The sequence below is a fragment of the Tachysurus vachellii genome, chromosome 22, assembly GCF_030014155.1.
Source record: "Tachysurus vachellii isolate PV-2020 chromosome 22, HZAU_Pvac_v1, whole genome shotgun sequence".
NCBI classification, from domain to species: domain Eukaryota; kingdom Metazoa; phylum Chordata; class Actinopteri; order Siluriformes; family Bagridae; genus Tachysurus; species Tachysurus vachellii.
The window spans coordinates 3,864,450-3,884,131 of NC_083481.1; the positions used below are offsets into that span (position 1 = coordinate 3,864,450).

General features: G+C 39.6%; 1 protein-coding gene across 2 annotated transcripts; it reads left to right on the forward strand.

Annotated features, from left to right (window-relative positions):
• On the forward strand, nt 1-18,297 carry pank4 (pantothenate kinase 4 (inactive)). Of its 2 annotated transcripts, none has more exons than XM_060857857.1 (19): nt 1-287; nt 2,613-2,707; nt 2,859-3,070; nt 3,158-3,341; nt 4,330-4,422; nt 4,501-4,654; nt 5,693-5,874; nt 7,124-7,205; nt 7,301-7,401; nt 8,422-8,577; nt 8,905-9,017; nt 9,252-9,339; nt 10,722-10,873; nt 10,994-11,049; nt 13,882-13,931; nt 14,353-14,457; nt 14,601-14,701; nt 15,412-15,480; nt 15,762-18,297. In XM_060857857.1, exons 1-19 carry the CDS (start codon nt 170-172, stop codon nt 15,988-15,990), a joined length of 2,340 nt encoding a protein of 779 aa, XP_060713840.1. In that variant the 5' UTR covers nt 1-169; the 3' UTR covers nt 15,991-18,297. The 2 variants fall into 2 exon arrangements, with proteins under 2 accessions (XP_060713840.1, XP_060713841.1); XM_060857858.1 differs by having other exon boundaries at nt 115-270.
• Nucleotides 18,298-19,682: the final 1,385 nt, after the last annotated feature.

Here is a 19,682-nt window from a genome sequence, read left to right on the forward strand (position 1 = left end):
TGTGAACAGATTCAGCTCGTGCTTTGAATGCTACTGGTCCTAAAATACACACTAGCGTACTACAAAGTGCGGTGAGACGCTCCGTCACTGCTGAATGCGCACTATTCCTTCATACTACTTAGTAGGCTAGTGTGCAGTTTGTGCTTGTTGGTCAAAACAAGTGCGGAAGATGGCGACGGACGGAGGCACTGACAGCGGCTCACACAGCATGGATAAAAGCATAACTCTTCCTCCGGATGAAATATTTCGGAATTTGGAAAATGCCAAGAGGTTCGCAATAGATATAGGTATTAAACTGAGTTGTTTTGGGTACTTTTTTGTGTACAATAGCCACTTGCTAGCTGCTAACTGACTAGCTGAAGGTTAGCTAACGTTACAGAACTTGACAGTTCGAGCCAAAGCTTGTGTGCTACTGAGACAATGTATAATAAAACATATGATTAGGTCCCAGTTTATATTGTAGAACATAAAACTAATTATATTAACGATAATAACTTGTGTATTTTGAACATTTGTTCGTTCTTTAACGTTAGCTAGCTAGTCTCGTGAGAAAAGGAAACTTCACTCTGAAACCTATCAAGCGTTTTTATAGGAAACAGTTATGTGTTTATTGCTGTGTGTGTGTGTTTGTTTTATTTTTATTTTTATTTTATTTTATTGGTTTCGTTTTTTTTGCCGGTCTCGTGAGAGCTTAGTGGTTGTGTCCCGCGCTGACGTCACAGGGTGAACGGATTTAAACCTTAAGTCTTAACAGCTCGAGCTTCTTCAACACAGAGCTAATGAGAGGTCAAAATGTCCCAGAATGCATTGCAGCTATATGAAAGTGCAGCTTGTAATTCCTGTGGTCTTTGAGGGCATCTCTGTGGGCTTTGAGGGCATCTCTGTGGGCTTTGAGGGCATCTCTGTGTTCTTTGAGGGCATCTCTGTGTTCTTTGAGGGCATCTCTGGGGTCTTCGAGGGCATCTCTGGGGTCTTCGAGGGCATCTCTGGGGTCTTCGAGGGCATCTCTGGGGTCTTCGAGGGCATCTCTGGGGTCTTCGAGGGCATCTCTGGGGTCTTTGAGGGCATCTCTGGGGTCTTTGAGGGCATCTCTGGGGTCTTTGAGGGTATCTCTGGGGTTTTTGAGGGTATCTCTGGGGTCTTTGTGAGGGTATCTCTGGGGTCTTTGTGAGGGTATCTCTGTGGTGGCGAAACAGATACTGCACTTCAGATTCTCACCACATTTTCTATCCAATCTCTCCATTTTTTTTCACCTTCATGAAGATGTTAAGATTTATGTTAAATCCTTTTCTACCTCATGTGACAAAAAGGCTACTACTAAAACTTATGCTCACTTTTTTGCTTTTGCATACATATTTATGATTTTTCAGTTTTACTCCCGAACCCCCGGCTTTCTCCTTGCTTAAGGAGTTTAATTTTTGTATTCTGTAAGCAAATTTTTAGAAAAGAGATTTTCGATCCAAACAAAAGGGCTCGAGAATCTGAATCGTCAAGGGGAAGATTGAAGCTTAGAAAACACAGCGATTACTAAGGAAATTAACTATGTATTACGCAAGCTTCTTTACATGATATGACTTGTAAAAACAAAACTGGTTTTGTTAGGAAATCGTTCAAAACAAGCACTATTTTCACAAAAACCTAAAGTCAGCCGAAGACCACGTCTGTGTAGAATCTCATCCCTCACTATATTTTCTTTAAAACTAGGTGGCTTAAAGACATTATGACAAATGTTGACATGAAAATCCCTCCTCCTTCAGGTCACACATTCAGCATCTGGAACAAAATTTTTTGCTTTGTCAGTTTTTTTTTTTTTTTTTTTTTTTTTTTTATAAAGAAATGCTTTCCTTCATCAATTATACGTCCCAAATGATGTACTACACTTCACACTACGCGCTATATACTCTACTGTCTAGTGTTTGAGTTCAGTATCGTCTCAAATGGAGCACTAACTGTTTGTGTGTATAATGTTGTATACTCAGGGGACCACAGAGAATCCATTACATTTAGATGAAAGTCAGAGGGACTTTTTACACCTGGTCACTTCATGTGTTTTCTCTGATCCGATAGCTATCTGATTTGTTAAAACTGTTCCATTTACATTAGGCCACATATAAACGCGTCTCGGCGAATCGGATATCAGTCCGATCTTTCTACTCCCGCCCAAAATGCTAATATATTTTACCTTATTTCCGGGGTCATTGAAATGGAACACGCTTTGGTGTATGCGTTTTTCAGAATGCAATCAAAAAGAAGACGGAAAAACTTGTAACGACGGTTATGCTACAAAAAACAGCATTTACTGTTTGTTTCTGGCACGATGCACGACTCGTGAGTCACTCACGAGTGACGTACTTCCGTTTGGGAGGAGTATAGCGCTGACGTATGTGGCTTGAACAACCACATTCATTTACACCTGTCCAGTTTCATCTGAAACGCGTCCCAGACCACCTCCTGAAGTGGTTCGAACCATCGGATTTATATTCGTCTCAAAAACGTTTCGGAGGGCATTTAGACCTGGTCTTTTTACCATCGGATAGCTATCTGATCACAGAAAACGCATGAAGTGACCAGGTGTAAAAAGCCCCAGAGTGACACCGTTTTCCCTTCAATAGGTGGCTCGCTGACAAAACTGGCGTATTACTCCACCGTACAGCACAAAGTGGCCAAAGTGAGATCATGCGATCATACGGCCAAGACAAGCATTCAGGTACGATCTCTACACAATCTAATGCTCTCACACGCATGATAAAGGTTCTTCGTGGTGTATTAATAGAAGTACTGCGTGTATATGTATGCGTAACTGCTTTATTATTATTATTATTATAATTATTATTATATCTGTTATTATGTCTGTGTAGAACGAAGCAGACGGAGAACCGCTGTACGAGATCTCGGTCCAGGAGGAGATCACGGCTAGGCTCCACTTCATCAAGTTCGAGAACCGCTACATTGAAACCTGCCTGGATTTTATCAAAGACCACCTGGTGAACACGGAAACCAAAGTTATCAAGGCTACAGGAGGAGGAGCGTATAAGTTCAAAGATCTGATCGAGAAGAAGTTAAAACTCAAGTGAGTGGGAATTAAAACACACACAACGAGCCGTTCGACAGTGTGTACAGTTTATATAGCTGTTTTACCTTCTGTTTTTCATCACAGAGTGGACAAAGAGGACGAGATGTCGTGTCTTATCAAGGGCTGTAATTTTGTTCTGAAGAATATCCCTCATGAGGCTTTTGTTTACGCGAAGCACGCCGACCCTGAGTTTCGCTTCCAGAACACACACCCAGACATCTTCCCTTATCTTCTGGTTAATATCGGCTCTGGCGTTTCCATCGTCAAGGTAACGGCTATAACCTCCGTCTCGTGTGGACTTTAAACAGCATTAAGCCCAGATAAGGTTCAGAAGTGTTCAGGGACGGATGTGACCGATTGTATAGACACACAAAAAATATTTATTTAAAAAAAAATAACGATTCAAATAAAAGTACCTAAATGTTTGGCCTTGTTCAAATATTATATCATATTATTGATAATCGGTCCTAACACGTACAGCACATTCCTGATGCAGCTCATTTGCATTTAACGACGCCCACAAAACTCCTTAAATGGACAAGTGTACAGACCCATAGGAGCACAAAACGACAGATCTGAGTAAAGTCTGAAGTCCAGAAGGATTTTAACTCATTTCTATGCCAAAAAAAAACATAAAATATCAAATGAAGAAGAAGAAGATCGGCTCGTCCTCTGTTCATACTATGCAATTTCTTTTTTTTTTTTTTTTTTGGAATGAAATTATTATTATTTATTTTTTTTTATTCATGGGCTTATGTTGTCTTTCTTCATATTTTTAATCAAAGTAGCATTATAAAGGGTTTCATCTAAACACTCTAAACATACTAAAAATAAGCCATTTAACTTATCAACGTTATATTCCAAATATATACTGTAGTATTAAGTAGAGTAATCAATGTAACTGTAGTGATTTAAAGTGTAAACATACACGCTCTCTGGAACACGAATAGGATCCAAACATTTTGTCCAGATTTACAGGATTTTTGCAAATACCAGATTTCTTGTGCACACATATATTTGTACAAATAATTTGCAAATAAATCGGTTTATATCGAGCTGGATAAATAAAGCACAATGAAGGGAAAGTCCAGCTACCAGAGGATTGCAATCATTCTTACGCAGTTGTATAACGAGCTTGGGACAGAACAAATATTGCACGGTGAAAGGTGAAATGTGATCAGGCGAGTGTTTGATCTTGAGTTATGTTTGCATTATATGATGGGATTAATAATTCTACACACCTTCCCACTCTGAAGGTTGAATCGGAGGACAAATTCGAGCGCATCGGCGGAAGCTCCATCGGCGGAGGGACGTTCTGGGGTCTTGGGGCTTTGCTTACTAAAACCAAGGTTAGTGCGTTTGATATTACTTTCATCGGAGGAGCTGTTTTTTTTCCCCCACCGATTCACTGTTAAATCTTTCTACAGAGATTCGATGAGCTTTTACAGTTGGCCTCCAAGGGACAGCACACCAGCGTGGACATGTTGGTTAAGGACATCTACGGAGGAGGGTCCGTCTCTTTGGGACTGCCAGGATACCTTATAGCGAGCAGCTTTGGGAAATCTGCCACCACCGATAAAGGTGACGTGTACGAACCAGCAGCCTGAGAGGGACAGGTTTACTTTCACAAGTAGAGCCCATGACATTTCACCCAGATTATAAAGCCCCGTTTTTGTCATAGTTATGAAATGAAGCAAAAGGTCTTTGTTTCATGCATGCGCTTTTTTTTTTTTTAAAGCATTTTATGTGACTTTTAAGCCAATAAGGATACAATAAATCAAATATAAGTTTATTAAACTGAAAAGAAAAAGAATTTTTAGATAAATTATTTTAGTAATTTCACATTGAGTCTTGTTTTCACTGTAAGCATTTATTTCTTAAAATTCAAAATGGCCTGCTAACAGAAATAAGTAAATATAAAGAAAATATATTGAAATGAATGAGACAGTTTGCAAATTGTACTGTAGTCAATATGTTTTTTTTGCAGTATGCCAGATCATTTTACAGTTAATACTCGTCTCAAAGTGAGAGAGAAAATCTTTACATGCCAGTCATATCTTGGGAAGAAAAAAGTCCAAGCTATGTATTTAATAACAAATAATAATAATAATTTTAATAATAATAAAATAGGGGGCACGGTGGCTTAGTGGTTAGCACGTTCGCCTCACACCTCCAGGGTCGGGGTTCGATTCCCACCTCCGCCTTGTGTGTGTGGAGTTTGCATGTTCTCCCCGTGCCTCGGGGGTTTCCTCAGGGTACTCCGGTTTCCTCCCCCGGTCCAAAGACATGCATGGTAGGTTGATTGGCATCTCTGGAAAATTGTCCGTAGTGTGTGATTGTGTGAGTGAATGAGAGTGTGTGTGTGTGCCCTGTGATGGGTTGGCACTCCGTCCAGGGTGTATCCTGCCTTGATGCCCGATGACGCCTGAGATAGGCACAGGCTCCCCGTGACCCGAGGTAGTTCGGATAAGCGGTAGAAGATGAATGAATGAATAATAATATAATAATTTGTAAACATTTTTAGCATAACAGATAAGTATAAGTGTACTTACATAAGCACTGACATAAGTGTTAGTCATTTAGCATTATATATATTTGTTTGTTTGTTTGTGTGTTTAGAGTTTTCCAAAGAAGACATGGCTAAGAGCCTGCTGCACATGATCAGTAACGATATCGGTCAGCTAGCGTGCCTCTACGCCCGATCGCACAACCTCACCCGAGTTTACTTCGGCGGATTCTTCATCCGAGGTCACCCAGTAACCATGCACACCATCACCTACAGCATCAACTTCTTCTCCAAGGTACCTGGCTGACCATCTCCGTTCATTTTAACACACACACACACACGCTCGCATATGTACACATGCTTGGTTCATTTCATCGGATTTTTATGAGCAATCGATGGTTAATGATCTTGCTCAAGGGCCCAGCGGTGAATGCTTGGTGGGATTTGAACTCACAACGTTCTGATCAGTTGTTCATTTGATAGATATCAAGTGCAAAAGTTTACATACCCTCAAGACAAACAACATGATTCTCATAAATGAGAAGACTTGCTGTTAGGGCTTTGGTGTTGGAAGAAATTTATCTGCGATAAGATTGTGCAATGTTTCCTCTCCGATGTGTTTGTTACCAGCACACCACGTCATGTTTTATCCCTCTTCCACAGCAACTATTTGAAAGCAAGTTACAATTTATGCTTATTAACGAACGACATATCCTCTTTACTTCAACACGTTAAATGTGGGGTCTCCGATTTTTGAAAGCCAATGCCGACATTTGAAATCACCAAAACAAACACGCCCCTAACCCAAATGGGTCCCACCCCTGTTTTGATAGCTCCGCCCACACATACATACGTAACCCAGGCAAATAATGGAAAGAAATGAGACTTTATCATAGCTTAAGGGAAAAACAATACAATTGCAAATAAACAAACAATCAAAAATGACACACAAGCATAATCAAGCATCATCAAAGGACAAAGGCATATATTAGTTCTGTGTAACAAAGCAAAACCAACGTTACTCACCTATCGAGAAGGAGAAAAGCGCCTCGGCGTCTTAAGTAAAGTTGGTCACATATTCACAGATTGGAGTTTCCCAAGTCAATAACTCCTGAGCTAAACACTGTTACTACACAAAACACGGTTGTAGCTGCGTCTCTACATTACTACGATAGAAAAGAGGTGTTATTTGTGTAGTAACAGTGTTTAGCTCAGGAGTTATTGACTCAGGAAACTCCAATCTGTGAATATGCGCCAACTTCACGCCCCTTTCTGCTCATTGGCTACATGTTTGTTTTGATTTTTTTTTATTATTCGGCCCGACTCAGTTTTCTGAAGCATTTCTCAAAAATCGTGGTGAGCTTAATTTTACTCACTTATCGTATGAACCGTGGCTTATTATTTAAAAAAAAAGATCACAAGCGTTAATTACTTTATTAATGCTACAGATGTGGTTGTTATATTTAAGGGAATCTTAATATAAAGCGTTTTTTGCCTTGAAAGTGTTTTAGTTCATTTGACTTATGTTTGTTATTCTGTTTCAGGGTGAAGTTCAGGCTTTGTTTCTAAGACACGAAGGTTACCTGGGTACTATAGGGGCTTTTCTGAAGGGTGCAGAAGAAGACAGTAAGTTGTTCAGACACCTGGACTAACACTAAACTCGCTGGATTTACGATGTGTGTCGGTAGATTCTGTAAATGAGGTTTATTGTATCTGTTCAGATCCTAACCAGTACAGCTGGGAGGAAAACTACGCCGGCAGTTCCGGCCTCATGAGCGTGTCTCCGGATCTGAATCCTATGCAGCGAGCACGAAGCGGCACGGTAAGTCGTCCTTCGTACGATCGGTGTGACTCAATGCTGTCTTTTTCTTCATTCATTCTATATTCATAAATTCCATGCATTTATTTTTTTATTAAATGTTTATTCATCTTTATTTCTTCTCCCATTCATACGTACTGTACATCTCTTTCTTCCTGTCTTAATCTGTTCACATCAGTTTCCTGTAAGTACAAACCCTTTGGCGAGTGACGCGTTTCTGGCTTTCTTCGCTTTTTAAAACCGTCTTTAATTCTCGCTCTGTCTTTTCAGCACAGTAGGATATGTTTAGTTGTCTGTGTTGACGTACAAATTTGTGACGTGTGTAACTAAAGCAAGCTGTAAAACACAACTCGGTGCACTAGAAGTGCAAGCGCACTTTCTTGAGAATGGCTTCTACAAGGAGAATTTTGAGAGCACTACCAGCAAGAAAAATCTAGATCTTTATGAGAAATGGCCCAAATTTGCTATTGATAGATTAAGCAGGATTTTTTTGATCTTGTTTTTTCCCCCCATATCTGTAGCCTATTTGTATTTACTATAGAAATGTATTTTACTAGCTTATTTATATAGTATAATTAAAGTAGAAGTTTAGAGGGGATCAAAATTACATTGTATAGATTTGATGTAGATTTTTCAGAAAGTTTTGCTGCCAAAATGTCTCTCTTTAGCTGTGGTTTTATCACTCAGTCTGTACTGATGACTGTGCTGAGATTTGTGCTATGATTCTCTCTCTCTCTCTTTCTCTCTGTCTCTCTCTTGCTCTCTCTGTCTCTCTCTTTCTCTCTCTCTCTCTTCCTCTCGCTCTCTTGTTCTCTCTTAATCTCTGTCTCTCTCTTTCTTTCTCTCTCGCTCTCTCTCTCTCTCTCTATCTTAATCTCTGTCTCTCTCTTTCTCGCTCTCTCTCTCTCTCTCTCTCTCTCTCTCGCTCTCTCTTAATCTCTCTCGCTCTCGCTCTCTCTCTCTCTCTCTCTCGCTCTCTTTCTCCCTCTCTCTCTCCCTCTCCCTCTCTCGTCTTTTCTGCAGTTTGACATGTTGGAGATGGATCGTTTAGAGAGGCAGCTGGTGAACTTGCCGCTCCTGCAGGACCCTTCATCTTACATCCCCGACACTGTGGACCTCACGGAGGACGCTCTGGCTAGAGAATACTGGCTCTACTGTTTCGAAGATGCGCTGGATGGGGTGAGGCTTCGCTCGCAAGCCAAAACATTACTCTGTCCAGAGATCACATTCCATCACACTGCTGTTTTTATTAATCTGGCCATGTTTGGTTTCTGACCATTAGTCCAATGTGTGGTTAAGTGAAAGGTTCAAGTGATGGAATTTTCATGTTTCATAAAGTTTATCTTAACACACACACTGTAGTTGTTTCTTGCAGCCCATTTGGTCTATGGATTGTAGTTTCTGATAATTAGTAAGCTGATAATTCTCATAATTAGTAAACATACTGACCTCAATTGTTATTTTATTTATATATTTATTTATTCATTTATTTTTTTTGGGGTATAGGTGGTGAAGCGAGCTGTGGCAAGTCAGAAAGACCAGCCTGAGGCCACAGAGAGGGCAGAGAAGTTTCGCCAGAAGTACAGACACAAGCTACAGACGTTACGCCATCAGCCATTGTGAGAACACGTCAAGCATTCGGTCTTCACACACACACACACACACACACACACACACACACACACACACACACACACACAATTAGTATGATATCTAGTAAAACATTTATATGTGCACACTTCATACAGATGTCTAATTCAGTTTCAGCTACAACTAGTAAAAATAATTATTATGCATTTCTATGAACAGACTCTAGTCCTGACCTTAGTGCCTTTCCTCATCTTTTCCTCCAGTGCTTACGGATCGCTCACCGTTCGGAGTCTGCTCGACACCAGGGAACATTGTCTGAACGAGTTCAACTTTCCTGACCCTTATTCTAAGGTTTGAACTAAAGCTTGAATGAATAATCAGTTTAAGTAGTTTGAAGATCTCCGAACATTAAACATAAAGACCAAAGAGCCACTCTGGGACTTTATGGGCCTTTTTACACCCGGTCACTTCATGTGTTTTCTCAGATCTGATAGCTATCTGATAAACAGATAGCTATCTGTTAAAACTGTTCCATTTACATTAGGCCACATAAATGCGTCTCGGCGAATCGGATATCAATCCGATCTTTCTACTCCTGCCAAAAATGCAAATATATTTTAGCTCATTTCCGGGGTCATTGTAATGGAACACGCTTTGGTGTATGCGGTTTTCAGAATGCAATCAAAAAGAAGACTAAAAAACGTATGACGGTTATGCTACAAACTACATGCTACAAGCATTTACTGTTTGTTTCTGGCGCGATACACGACTCGTGAGTCACCTGCGAGTGACGTGCTTCCGTTTGGGAGGAGTATAGCGCTGACGTATGTGGCTTGAACAACCACATTCATTTACACCTGTCCAGTTTCGTCTGAATTGCGTCCCAGACCACCTCCTGAAGTGGTTCGGACCATCGGATTTATATCCGTCTCCAAAACGTTTCGGAGGGCATTTAGACCTGGTCTTTTTACGATCACAGAAAACGCGTGAAGTGACCAGGTGTAAAAAGAATCAGAATCAGAAAGGTCTTTATTGCCAAGTATGTTTTCACATACGAGGAAGTTCTAGTACACAAGCTCCACAGTGTAAAAACAGAATGGCATTGACAAGGCATGAACACACATATAAATATAGCTGCAAGCAGCGATACCGGGGTCAAGCCGATCAGATATTCTTTCTGCTGTAAAAGAAGCCCAGTCTTCTTTTTGCTGGATTCTGAGAGTTTTGTCTCTAGGCCTTACGAGTCAGCAGTTATGAACATGAACATAATTGGATATTTGGACTGTTGGTGGCGCTAGAGGGTTTGAGCTAGAGACACCAACGTTGCTATAGTAACTTCTAACACTGGCCTCTACATGTGTGCCAAATTACATAACTTTCCTACGTACGGTTCTATGGGCTGCCATTGACTTCAATGGCAGAAGAGGAAGAATAATAATAAGAAGAAGAAGAAAACTAACCATAACAATAGGTGTCTACGCCCCTTCGGGGCTTGACCCCTAATAAATGCAGTTGAATGTACAGTGGATAAATGTGCAAATTGAAATATGGATGTGCAAATTTAAATATAAATAAGTAAGTGTGTGTAAATAATGTAAGAATAGAGTAAGAATGTAAGAATAGCCCCTATTAAAGCTGTTTTTTACTTTGCATTATACATTTAATGTTATGCATTTATATGACGCTGCAGAGATCAGGCACACTACAAACCTGTGTTCTTCTCACGGCCACAGATCAAGCAGAAGGAGAACGACATGGCGCTGAAGTACTACCAGAAAGTGGTGCAGTCTCTGGAGGAGCTGAACTGGGAGCAGAGGCAATTCACTCTGGTCCGAGGCCTGCTGGCGGGCAACGTGTTCGACTGGGGAGCCAAAGCTGTGTCCGAGTGAGCGATATGTAAAAGTATACCCGTGAGAGCAGTGGTGGATTTAATTATTAAAAGAAAAAGAAGGGAATCTTTTAAGGATTGCAAGTGCAAGTTCTGATCCATCAACCTGTTTCACAGCATTCTGGAGACTGATCCGCAGTTCGGGTTCGAACAGGCAAAGCAGCAGCTGCAAGGTAAGAGACGATTAATAATGCAAAGACAAAATGTATTTTTTTGTCTTTAAAATATTTACAGGTGCATCTCAGTAAATTAGAATGTCGTGGAAAAGTTCATTTATTTCAGTAATTCAACTCAAATAGTGAAACTCGTGTATTATATAAATTCAGCACACACAGACTGAAGTAGTTTTAAAGTCTTTGGTACATTTAATTGTGTTGATTTTGACTCACATTTAACAAACTCAAACTCCTTCTCAAAAACATTAGAATTTGGTGACGTGTTAATCAGCTACTCGACTCAAAACACCTGCAAAGGTTTCCTCTGAAGGTCTCTGAATTTGGTTCACTAGGCTACACAATCACGGGGAAGACTGTTGTCCCGACTGTTGTCCTGAAGACTATCATTGACACCCTTCACAATGAGGGTAAGCCACAAACGTTCATTGCCAAAGAAGCTGGATGTTCACAAAGTGCTGTATCCAAGCATGTTAACAAAAAGTTAAGTGGATGGAAAAAAGGTGGAAGAAAAAGATGCACAACCAACGGAGAGAACCGCAGCCTTGAGAGGCCTGTCAAGCGAAATCCATTCAAGAATTTGGGTGAACTTCACAAGGAACGGACTGAGGCTGGGGTCAAGGCATCGAGAGCCACCACACACAGACGTGTCGAGGAATTTGGCTACAGTTGTCGTATTCTTCTCGTTAAGCCACTACTGAACCACAGACGACCTCAGAGGCGTCTTGGCTCGGCTAAGGAGAAGAAGAACTGGACTGTTGCCCAGTGGTCCAAAGTTTTATTTTCAGATGAGAGCAAGTTTTGTATTTCATTTAGAAACCAAGGTCCTAGAGTCTGTGGAAAGGGTGGAGAAGTTCATAGCTCAAATTGCTTAAAGTCCAGAGTTTAGTTTCCACAGTCTGTGATGATTTGGTGTACAATGTGTGTCATCTGCTGGTGTTGGTCCATAGTGTTTTTTGAAAACCTAAGTCACTGCACAGGTTTACCAAGACATTTAGAGCTTTTTAAAGATGATGATTTCACTTTCCAGCAGGATTTGGCACCTGCCTACACTGCAAAAAGCACCAAAGGTTGGTTAAATGACCATGGTGTTGGTGTGCTTGACTAGCCAGGAAACTCACCAGACCTGAACCCTATAGAGATCCTATGGGATATTGTCAAGAGGAAAATGAGAAACAAGAGACCAAAAAATGCAAATGAGCTGAAGTCATCAAAGAAACCTGGGCTTCCGTACCACCTCAGCAGTGCCACAGACTGATCACCTCCATGCCATGCCAAATTGTGGCAGTAATTAAAACAAAAGGAGCTCCTACCAAGTATTGAGTACATATACAGTAAATCACCGTAGTTTCTTAAAGGACAACAATTCACTAAAAATGTTTTTTTATTGATCTTATAAAGTATTCTAATTTTCTGAGAGAGTGAATTGGTGGGTTTTTGATAAATGTGAGTCAAAATCATCACAATTAAAAGTAGCAAAGACTTAAACTCCATCTGCACTGATCCTCGATCGTGATTGTATCACCCCCACCTTCAGGGCACTCCCTGAGTCTCTGTCCTGTGTAGAAAGGGTAATTAGAAATGCTTAGCAATATTAAATGTGCTTAACCCTTGTATGTTGTTTGTATTTTTGTTACTCAGCCAGTGTTGGTGGGTCTGCTGGACCTGCTGCATTTTTGGGTTTTTAATTCAACACAATCAAAAATTTGATGTTAAAATACTCTACATATGTTTACTTCATCCCAATTACAAGCAATATAAACAACATATATGGTTAATATTTGCCCTTTACCTTTATTACATCACATTTTTTATTTAAAGTGCTACTCGTTTTTTGTTGTTTTTTAATAAAATGTAATAAAAAAAGAAAATCAAATTTAATCAAGTAATGAGTGGGAAAAAATCAACAAATTTACAAGGAAGCAAAGTTTTTCAAAACTATTGATGTTTATGGATATGGGTCCCAAAGACCCGAACAACATACAAGGGTTAATGTATCTAAACAGCACACACTGTCTGTTGACTGAGAGATGGTTTTCCGTTGACTGGAACTTATTTGTTCTTGATTAATGTGTTTTATTTCATTACAACAAAACTCCTGGCTGTAGTTATAATGCTGGCTAACCTTTATATGGCCAGCGCCCTTATCTCTTCCTCTTCAGAGAAACCAATCTTTTGCTAGTCTGTGTGTACTGAATTTATATAATACACAAGTTTCACCATTTGAGTTGAATTACTGACATAAATGAACTTTTCCGTGACCTTTTAATTTACTGAGATGCACCTGTATATAGTATCTTTACCCAGAATTGTGCAAACTCTAAGCCTGCTGTCACACCGTTTAAACGAAGAGTTTCTTAATTCTGTGCAAATTAGACAGGACGCAATCCTATAATACAGGTTGGTGATTGTCCTGCAAAAACCTTTTAGTTCAGAATGTTATCTGGTCCTTTGATTCTAAAGGGAATTTGTTTTAAAAAAAAAAAACAGAGATTCACTGACATCCCTGTAATTGTGTGGAATTCTTGAGTGTCATAAAATGAAAAGGAATAATTATTTAAAATTTGATTTATAAAAAATTTGATTTTTGATTTGACTCTATAAATAAAAAAAAATTTGATTTATAAAAGAGAATTACTAATTATATTTAAAAGTGAAATGGGGGAAAAAAATCTGTATTTTATACACTCTGGTTAAATATTTATAATAATCCATAAATTAAAAAAAAAAATGTTTTTTTTTCACTTATTTTTCAAAATAAGTTTTTAAAAAAATCTCTTTCCTTTTTTTTTTTTTTATTTTATTTTATTTTATTTTTAATATATTTTCCAGAGCGTCCGTGGCTTGTAGATGCCTATAACCAGTGGATTGAAAGATTGAAGGTGACGAACCTGCTTTACCTCATATGCACTCGGTGTCTTTCCTCATCCACCAGCACACTTTACATATCAGAAGTGACCAGTTTTTACAGAAAAGTGCAGACTGTCATCAAGGGCTTCGGGGAAATCGGTTCACACGCTGGGGAGCAAGCAAGCAAGCAAGAAAAAGAAACAATGCCTTAGTGGAAAAATGAGTCTCGTTAGTTAGGGAATGTTGACAAGAAAATATCATCATCGCCTGTGTTTCAAACAACAAAACAACAGTCTGGTTGTTGAGATTAATAATTGACGTGATGTCACACTTCTGTGGCTGCATTTCTTCTGCATTACTGATAATAACTCTATAATCTGTTCACTTATACGTGCCGTTAAGTGTAAACACCATGATTAAAAACGTGTCTCCTGTTTTCTTCCTGTGTTACAGGGTCCTCCTCATAAATGTGCGTTGTTTTTCGTAGATAATAGTGGAGTGGACATTATTCTAGGAGTTTTCCCCTTTGTAAGAGAACTTCTTATTCGAGGCACAGAGGTGTGTCCCTGGTACACGCACGCACGCACGCACACACACACACACACACACACACACACACACACACACACACACCACAGTTTGGTGTGTGTACAAGTTGTATGTGTTCATTCATAGTTACAGTTGCAGATTTATCATCTCAGGTTGTTCTTGCGAGTAACTCGAGTCCTGCGCTTAATGACGTGACTAACAGCGAGCTGCAGATCGTCACTGAGAGAATAGCTGCTATGGATCCTGTCATTCAGTAAGTGTCCTCTGTGTCTCTCTCTCTGTCTCTCTCTCTCTCTGTGCCTGTGTCTCTCTTTCAGTGTCTCTCTCTCTGTGTCTCTCTCTGTGGCTGTGTGTGTGTGCACACTCTGTCTCTGTGTCTCTCTCTTTCTGTCGGTCTTTCTCTCTCTGTGTCTCTCTCTCTTTCTCTCTCTCTCTCTCTCTCTCTCTCTCTCTCTCTCTCTCTCTCTCCCTCCCTCCCTGCCTTTCTCTCTCTCAGTCTCAGTCTCTCTCTCTCTCTCTCTCTCTCTCTCTCTCTCTCTCTCTCTCTCTCTCTCTCTCTCTCTTTCTCTCTGTGTGTCTCTCGGTCTCTCTCTCTCTCTCCCTCCCTCCCTGCCTTTCTCTCTCTCTCTCCCTGCCTTTCTCTCTCTCTCTCTCCCTCCCTCTCTCTCTCTCTCCCTCCCTGCCTTTCTCTCTCTCTCTCTCTCTCTCTCTCTCTCTCTCGCTGCCTCTCTCTCTCTCTCTCTCTCTCTCTCTCTCCCTGCCTTTCTCTCTCCCTCCCTGCCTTTCTCTCTCTCTCTCTCTCTCTCTCTCTCTCTCTCTCTCTCTCTCTCTCTCTCTCTCTCTCCCCCTCCCTGCCTCTCTCTCTCTCTCTCTCTCTCTCTCTCTCTCTAACACACACAGACACACCAGGGTTTAGTGTTAGACATGTGTCGATCTTGGTTGTACTGTGTCGTGTGTTTGTAGAGCCGGAGTAAAAGAGGACAGACTGACGTTAGTTCAGAGCGGATCCAGTTCTCCCTGTTTGGACTTGAGGTAACGTTCACCTGACTCTCATCATCCATTTAATATCTATGCATTTAAGCTAAACACAGTTAAAGCTTTACAGCCAAAGTTAATAGTATCTGTTTCTGATTATATATCAGATCATTACGGATACACTGCTGTTTCCTGGGTGGGAATTCTGGGATATCATGTGTTGTGTCATATTTGTAGATGCTGATAGATTCAGGATTATAAAACGGATATGTTTGTTGTATGTTTATGTAAAAAAAAAAAAAAACAATATAAGTCACTCCTGCTCTGTGTTCTTCCAGTCGACTGGACAAAGTCCTGGCCACAGTGGTGCGTGAGCGCGGCACGGACCTGGTGATCATCGAAGGCATGGGTCGTGCCATCCATACCAATTACTACGCCATGCTGAACTGCGAAAGCCTCAAGCTGGCCGTCATCAAGAACTCGTGGCTGGCCGAGCGGCTCGGCGGCAAGATCTTCAGCGTGGTCTTTAAGTACGAAGTTCCCTCCAAAACTCAAGGGCAACATTAACAGCCCGTTTCTGACGCTCACTCGTCTCAGTCGGGAGGATAAGACAGGACACGGCACGGTGAGACCCGCACGCCACACGCCTCCAGGACGTGTCGTCACGTTTGTGCCTCTCTGCCACGTCTTTCAGATTGACACGACGATTGTATACACAATGGCAGAGTTTTGTTTTTGTTTCTTCCCCTAGTCAATAATAATAATAATAATAATATTAATTCTAATAATTGTGTCCCACTCATCACATGTTCACGTCTGCTATGAAATCTAGTGCTTCTCAAACAGCCGGTTTATCCAGACGGTGGTGTTATATCTCGGGGGGAGTCGGGGCAGGGGATTGTGTCAGTGGCTTACATCAATTTAAAAAAAAAAAAAAAGAAGCACTATAAAGTTCTTTATTTTTCCCAAAGCACAGATATAAACTATTAACAGGCTTTGTAGTTTCAGATGGAGATTTGTGAGCAGGTTGTTGTTCTTTCTCGGTTCAGAGGTTCACTCGTTTGAAGTAAAATCCTGAAACATTACAGGGCTAATCGTGATTTATTTATTTATTTATTTTTCTTAGATGACATTTAACGTAACGTAACGTATACATATGTGCCTTGAGTCAATACGGTGATCTGTCTGAAATGACGGCGCACCACAAAGTGTGTGTTTGTGTACGTGTATGTGTGTGTGATCCTTAAGTCAGAGAAGCAGTATTTATCTCTTAAGAGTCCAACTTTAAAGCAATACTCTAGCACGCTTTTTTTCAAGCCGGTCTCTCTGCAGTCCATCTGTGTAGAACAACGTTAACATGTTTACCTGCATTGAAGGGAAAAATAATCCACACTCTATTTAAATGGATACTTTTATATTGTTTACAGCACACTTGAAGTTTGATCGTAGATTAACTTGCGCAGAGACTTCGGTCGTAAATCTTATTAAACAGTGTCGAACGTTTAAACGACTTCGGCCACGCCGAAGCTTCCCGTGAGGAGACGTTTCATTTACGAAAGGAGTCTCCCGTGTGATTTTGTTTTTGACACGACAACCTGATTTTTTTTATTTTTTTTTTTGTTCTTTAAGAGAAGAATAACTTGTTAAATTGTCCAATAGAGATAAAAAAAAATTCCCCACCATTAACTTTAAGAGGGAGGCAAACTTTTGCTGTCAACAGGAAGTTTCACAAAAAGGGTTATTAACTGCCCCATCAGCTGCACTTACATGTTTACTTTTGGAGTTCGGTGGAAAGTAAATTTTTTTTCTTCAATACAGGGGAAAAGAGTACAGATGCTGTGAATAGAGATTTAAAAAAAAAAAAAAACTTGTGGAGTATTCCTTAAATTCATTCTTTTCACTCACTGCCATTCAGGAAAAACTACTAAGATATGTTGTGCTATAATAAATGAAAAAGAAAAGAACAGAACAGGAAAAAGAAAACCTTTTGTTTCTACAGTATACCACATTTTCCTGCGCTACCACTAGCCACAACGAGGTGTCAGTATTGTATCATTAAAATCCAGCTCTATCCATCACTCAGCTCATTTGCTATGTAGCCGCAATGCAAATGATAGTTTTATCTTAATTTTATTTCTACACGCCAGCTTATATTTTTGCTAAAATAGTTTTAATGCTTGTTTTCTTAGTCTAAATACTCTTCGGCATTGTTGAGGAAACCGTGGCTCATCTGTCTCAGCTGTTCAGGGTCGTTTGTGCCACGACAATAAATAAAAACATTTTGCACAGAATCACACACTTGTAATGCAAAAGGGCTGTTGTGTAACTGCCTGGCAGTTTAGGGCAAGAATCGTCTCTATTATGCGAGGACAGGAGAAATTTCAGTGCAAGCTTTGGTTATAAAATCATAAATCATGTACAGAAATTAATTACAATCATTTAGTTTTGTTGCTGTATTTTTTTTATCATCATCATTATTATCGTTAATCACTGTTTGCTTTATATATTATGATGTAAATCAGATAGGAAGTCAGCGATCGCAATAACGTTGAAAATTAAGAGTTGCACAAAATGCGAATGTATGAATGTGTTCTTTTAGTCAGAGGAATTAGTCGACAAATCTAAGACCAAAGCCGTTAGGATCGTCCTCTTGATTACTTCCCCACCCCTTACCCTCCATGTGTCCAAATACATCTTTAGATTTTGTAAAGTCGTGGATTTGTAAATACAATGTAAGTGTGTACATAAGTGTTGCGTTCCTTATGGCATTTCTGAGATACACAGTATTTTAGCAAAAAGAAATATATCTACTTTCTCTTGACAATCACATGGAAATCGATGTTAAATATATTTTGCAATGTCTTCACACAGTAACTTGTGTCCTGTTGTTTTTTTGTCCACTTGCATGTTCATACAGAAGGGAAAATTTTTATTTTTTATATATATATATATATATATATATATATATATATATATATATATATATATATATATATATATATATATATATACACGTTCATATTATTTTTGGGTTTTTTTTGGTAAAAATGTTGATTTATATCTTTATCATTTTATTAGGAGAGTAATACATAAAAGATTCAGTGTTAGACAAAGAATAAAATAATAAATGTTGCTTCCTCCAGTCCATTGCTCAAAGTCCAGGCTCTGGGCATGAAAATGAAAAAAAAAGTATTTATATTAATAATGTATTTATGTTTATGATGATTAAAAAAGTCTGGGATTTAAACAAGTACTTCTGTATAAAATCAGTTTGGGGCGGAGCTACACGTGAGAGTTTGTGATGTCACTAAATAAGACCTATAAGACCTTTAATGACCAATCATGTCTGATATTAGAGGATGACAACATAGTACCTAATTTGCATTTTGCACCTTTAGATTGCTAACATAGTGATGAGCAGTGATGATGGTTGTTTACGGTAAAATTAATCGATGAGAAAATGACAAATCTGTTAACGTGCCACCTAGCTAAGCTAACTAAAGATCTCTGGGATGCCAGGATGACATGGATGTGTTTACAGATTTGCATATTCCTGCATATTCATAGGTTCTGTCTTGTATTTATATGGAGTAAAGGTTTAGAGGGTGTTAAAAATTGTGCTCCTGGATTAAAATTACACGTTCAGGGCTACTTCAACACCCAGCATGCCTCAAGGTGTCGTTCATGTTCGTTTAATACGATTTCTAATCATTTATAATAACTTCAGGACTGACTTATTCATGCACTCGTTTTGAGCCTTGAGGGATGCTGTAATTATGATGTTATTATAATTATTTTGAATTAAATACTATGACCCTTTTGTAGAGATTTCTTTTAATAACTTTTAAGACATTTTTACATATCAAAGTGTGTGTGTAAATGTGAGAGAGAGTAGACCAGGAGCTCAGCAGTTCAGAGCTGTGTGTATGTGTGTGTTGCTGATAAAGCAGGGCTGCAGGCAGGGGGTCCGTAACAAACCCCGCTGATCTCCGGAGTTCTCGCGGAACCCCTGCTGCTCTCCTCCGCTCATGGCTTTTATTTCTTCGAACAAAGTTTCTGGCAACTTTGTAAGATGTGATGATCAAATTCGGGCAAGTTTTATTGCACAATGAGAGGAGTCTACAAAGAAGGAAGGGGGGGGAGTTTCTTCAAGGGCTTCTTAATATAGAAAAATCTTTCTGAAAACAGGATCATTGTTTGAAAAAAAAGAAAAAAACACATTCTAGATTTGACCTGTTTTTCTTGAGTTTGGCTTTCTT

Excerpts from the sequence above, each read along its gene's own strand:
- pank4 (XM_060857857.1), top strand. The coding sequence starts at position 170 with ATGGCGACGGACGGAGGCACTGACAGCGGCTCACACAGCATGGATAAA. Across the intron at positions 4,423-4,500 it reads CTTTGCTTACTAAAACCAAG|AGATTCGATGAGCTTTTACA; the intron begins GTTAGTGCGTTT and ends ATCTTTCTACAG. Across the intron at positions 10,874-10,993 it reads GGAGCCAAAGCTGTGTCCGA|CATTCTGGAGACTGATCCGC; the intron begins GTGAGCGATATG and ends CCTGTTTCACAG.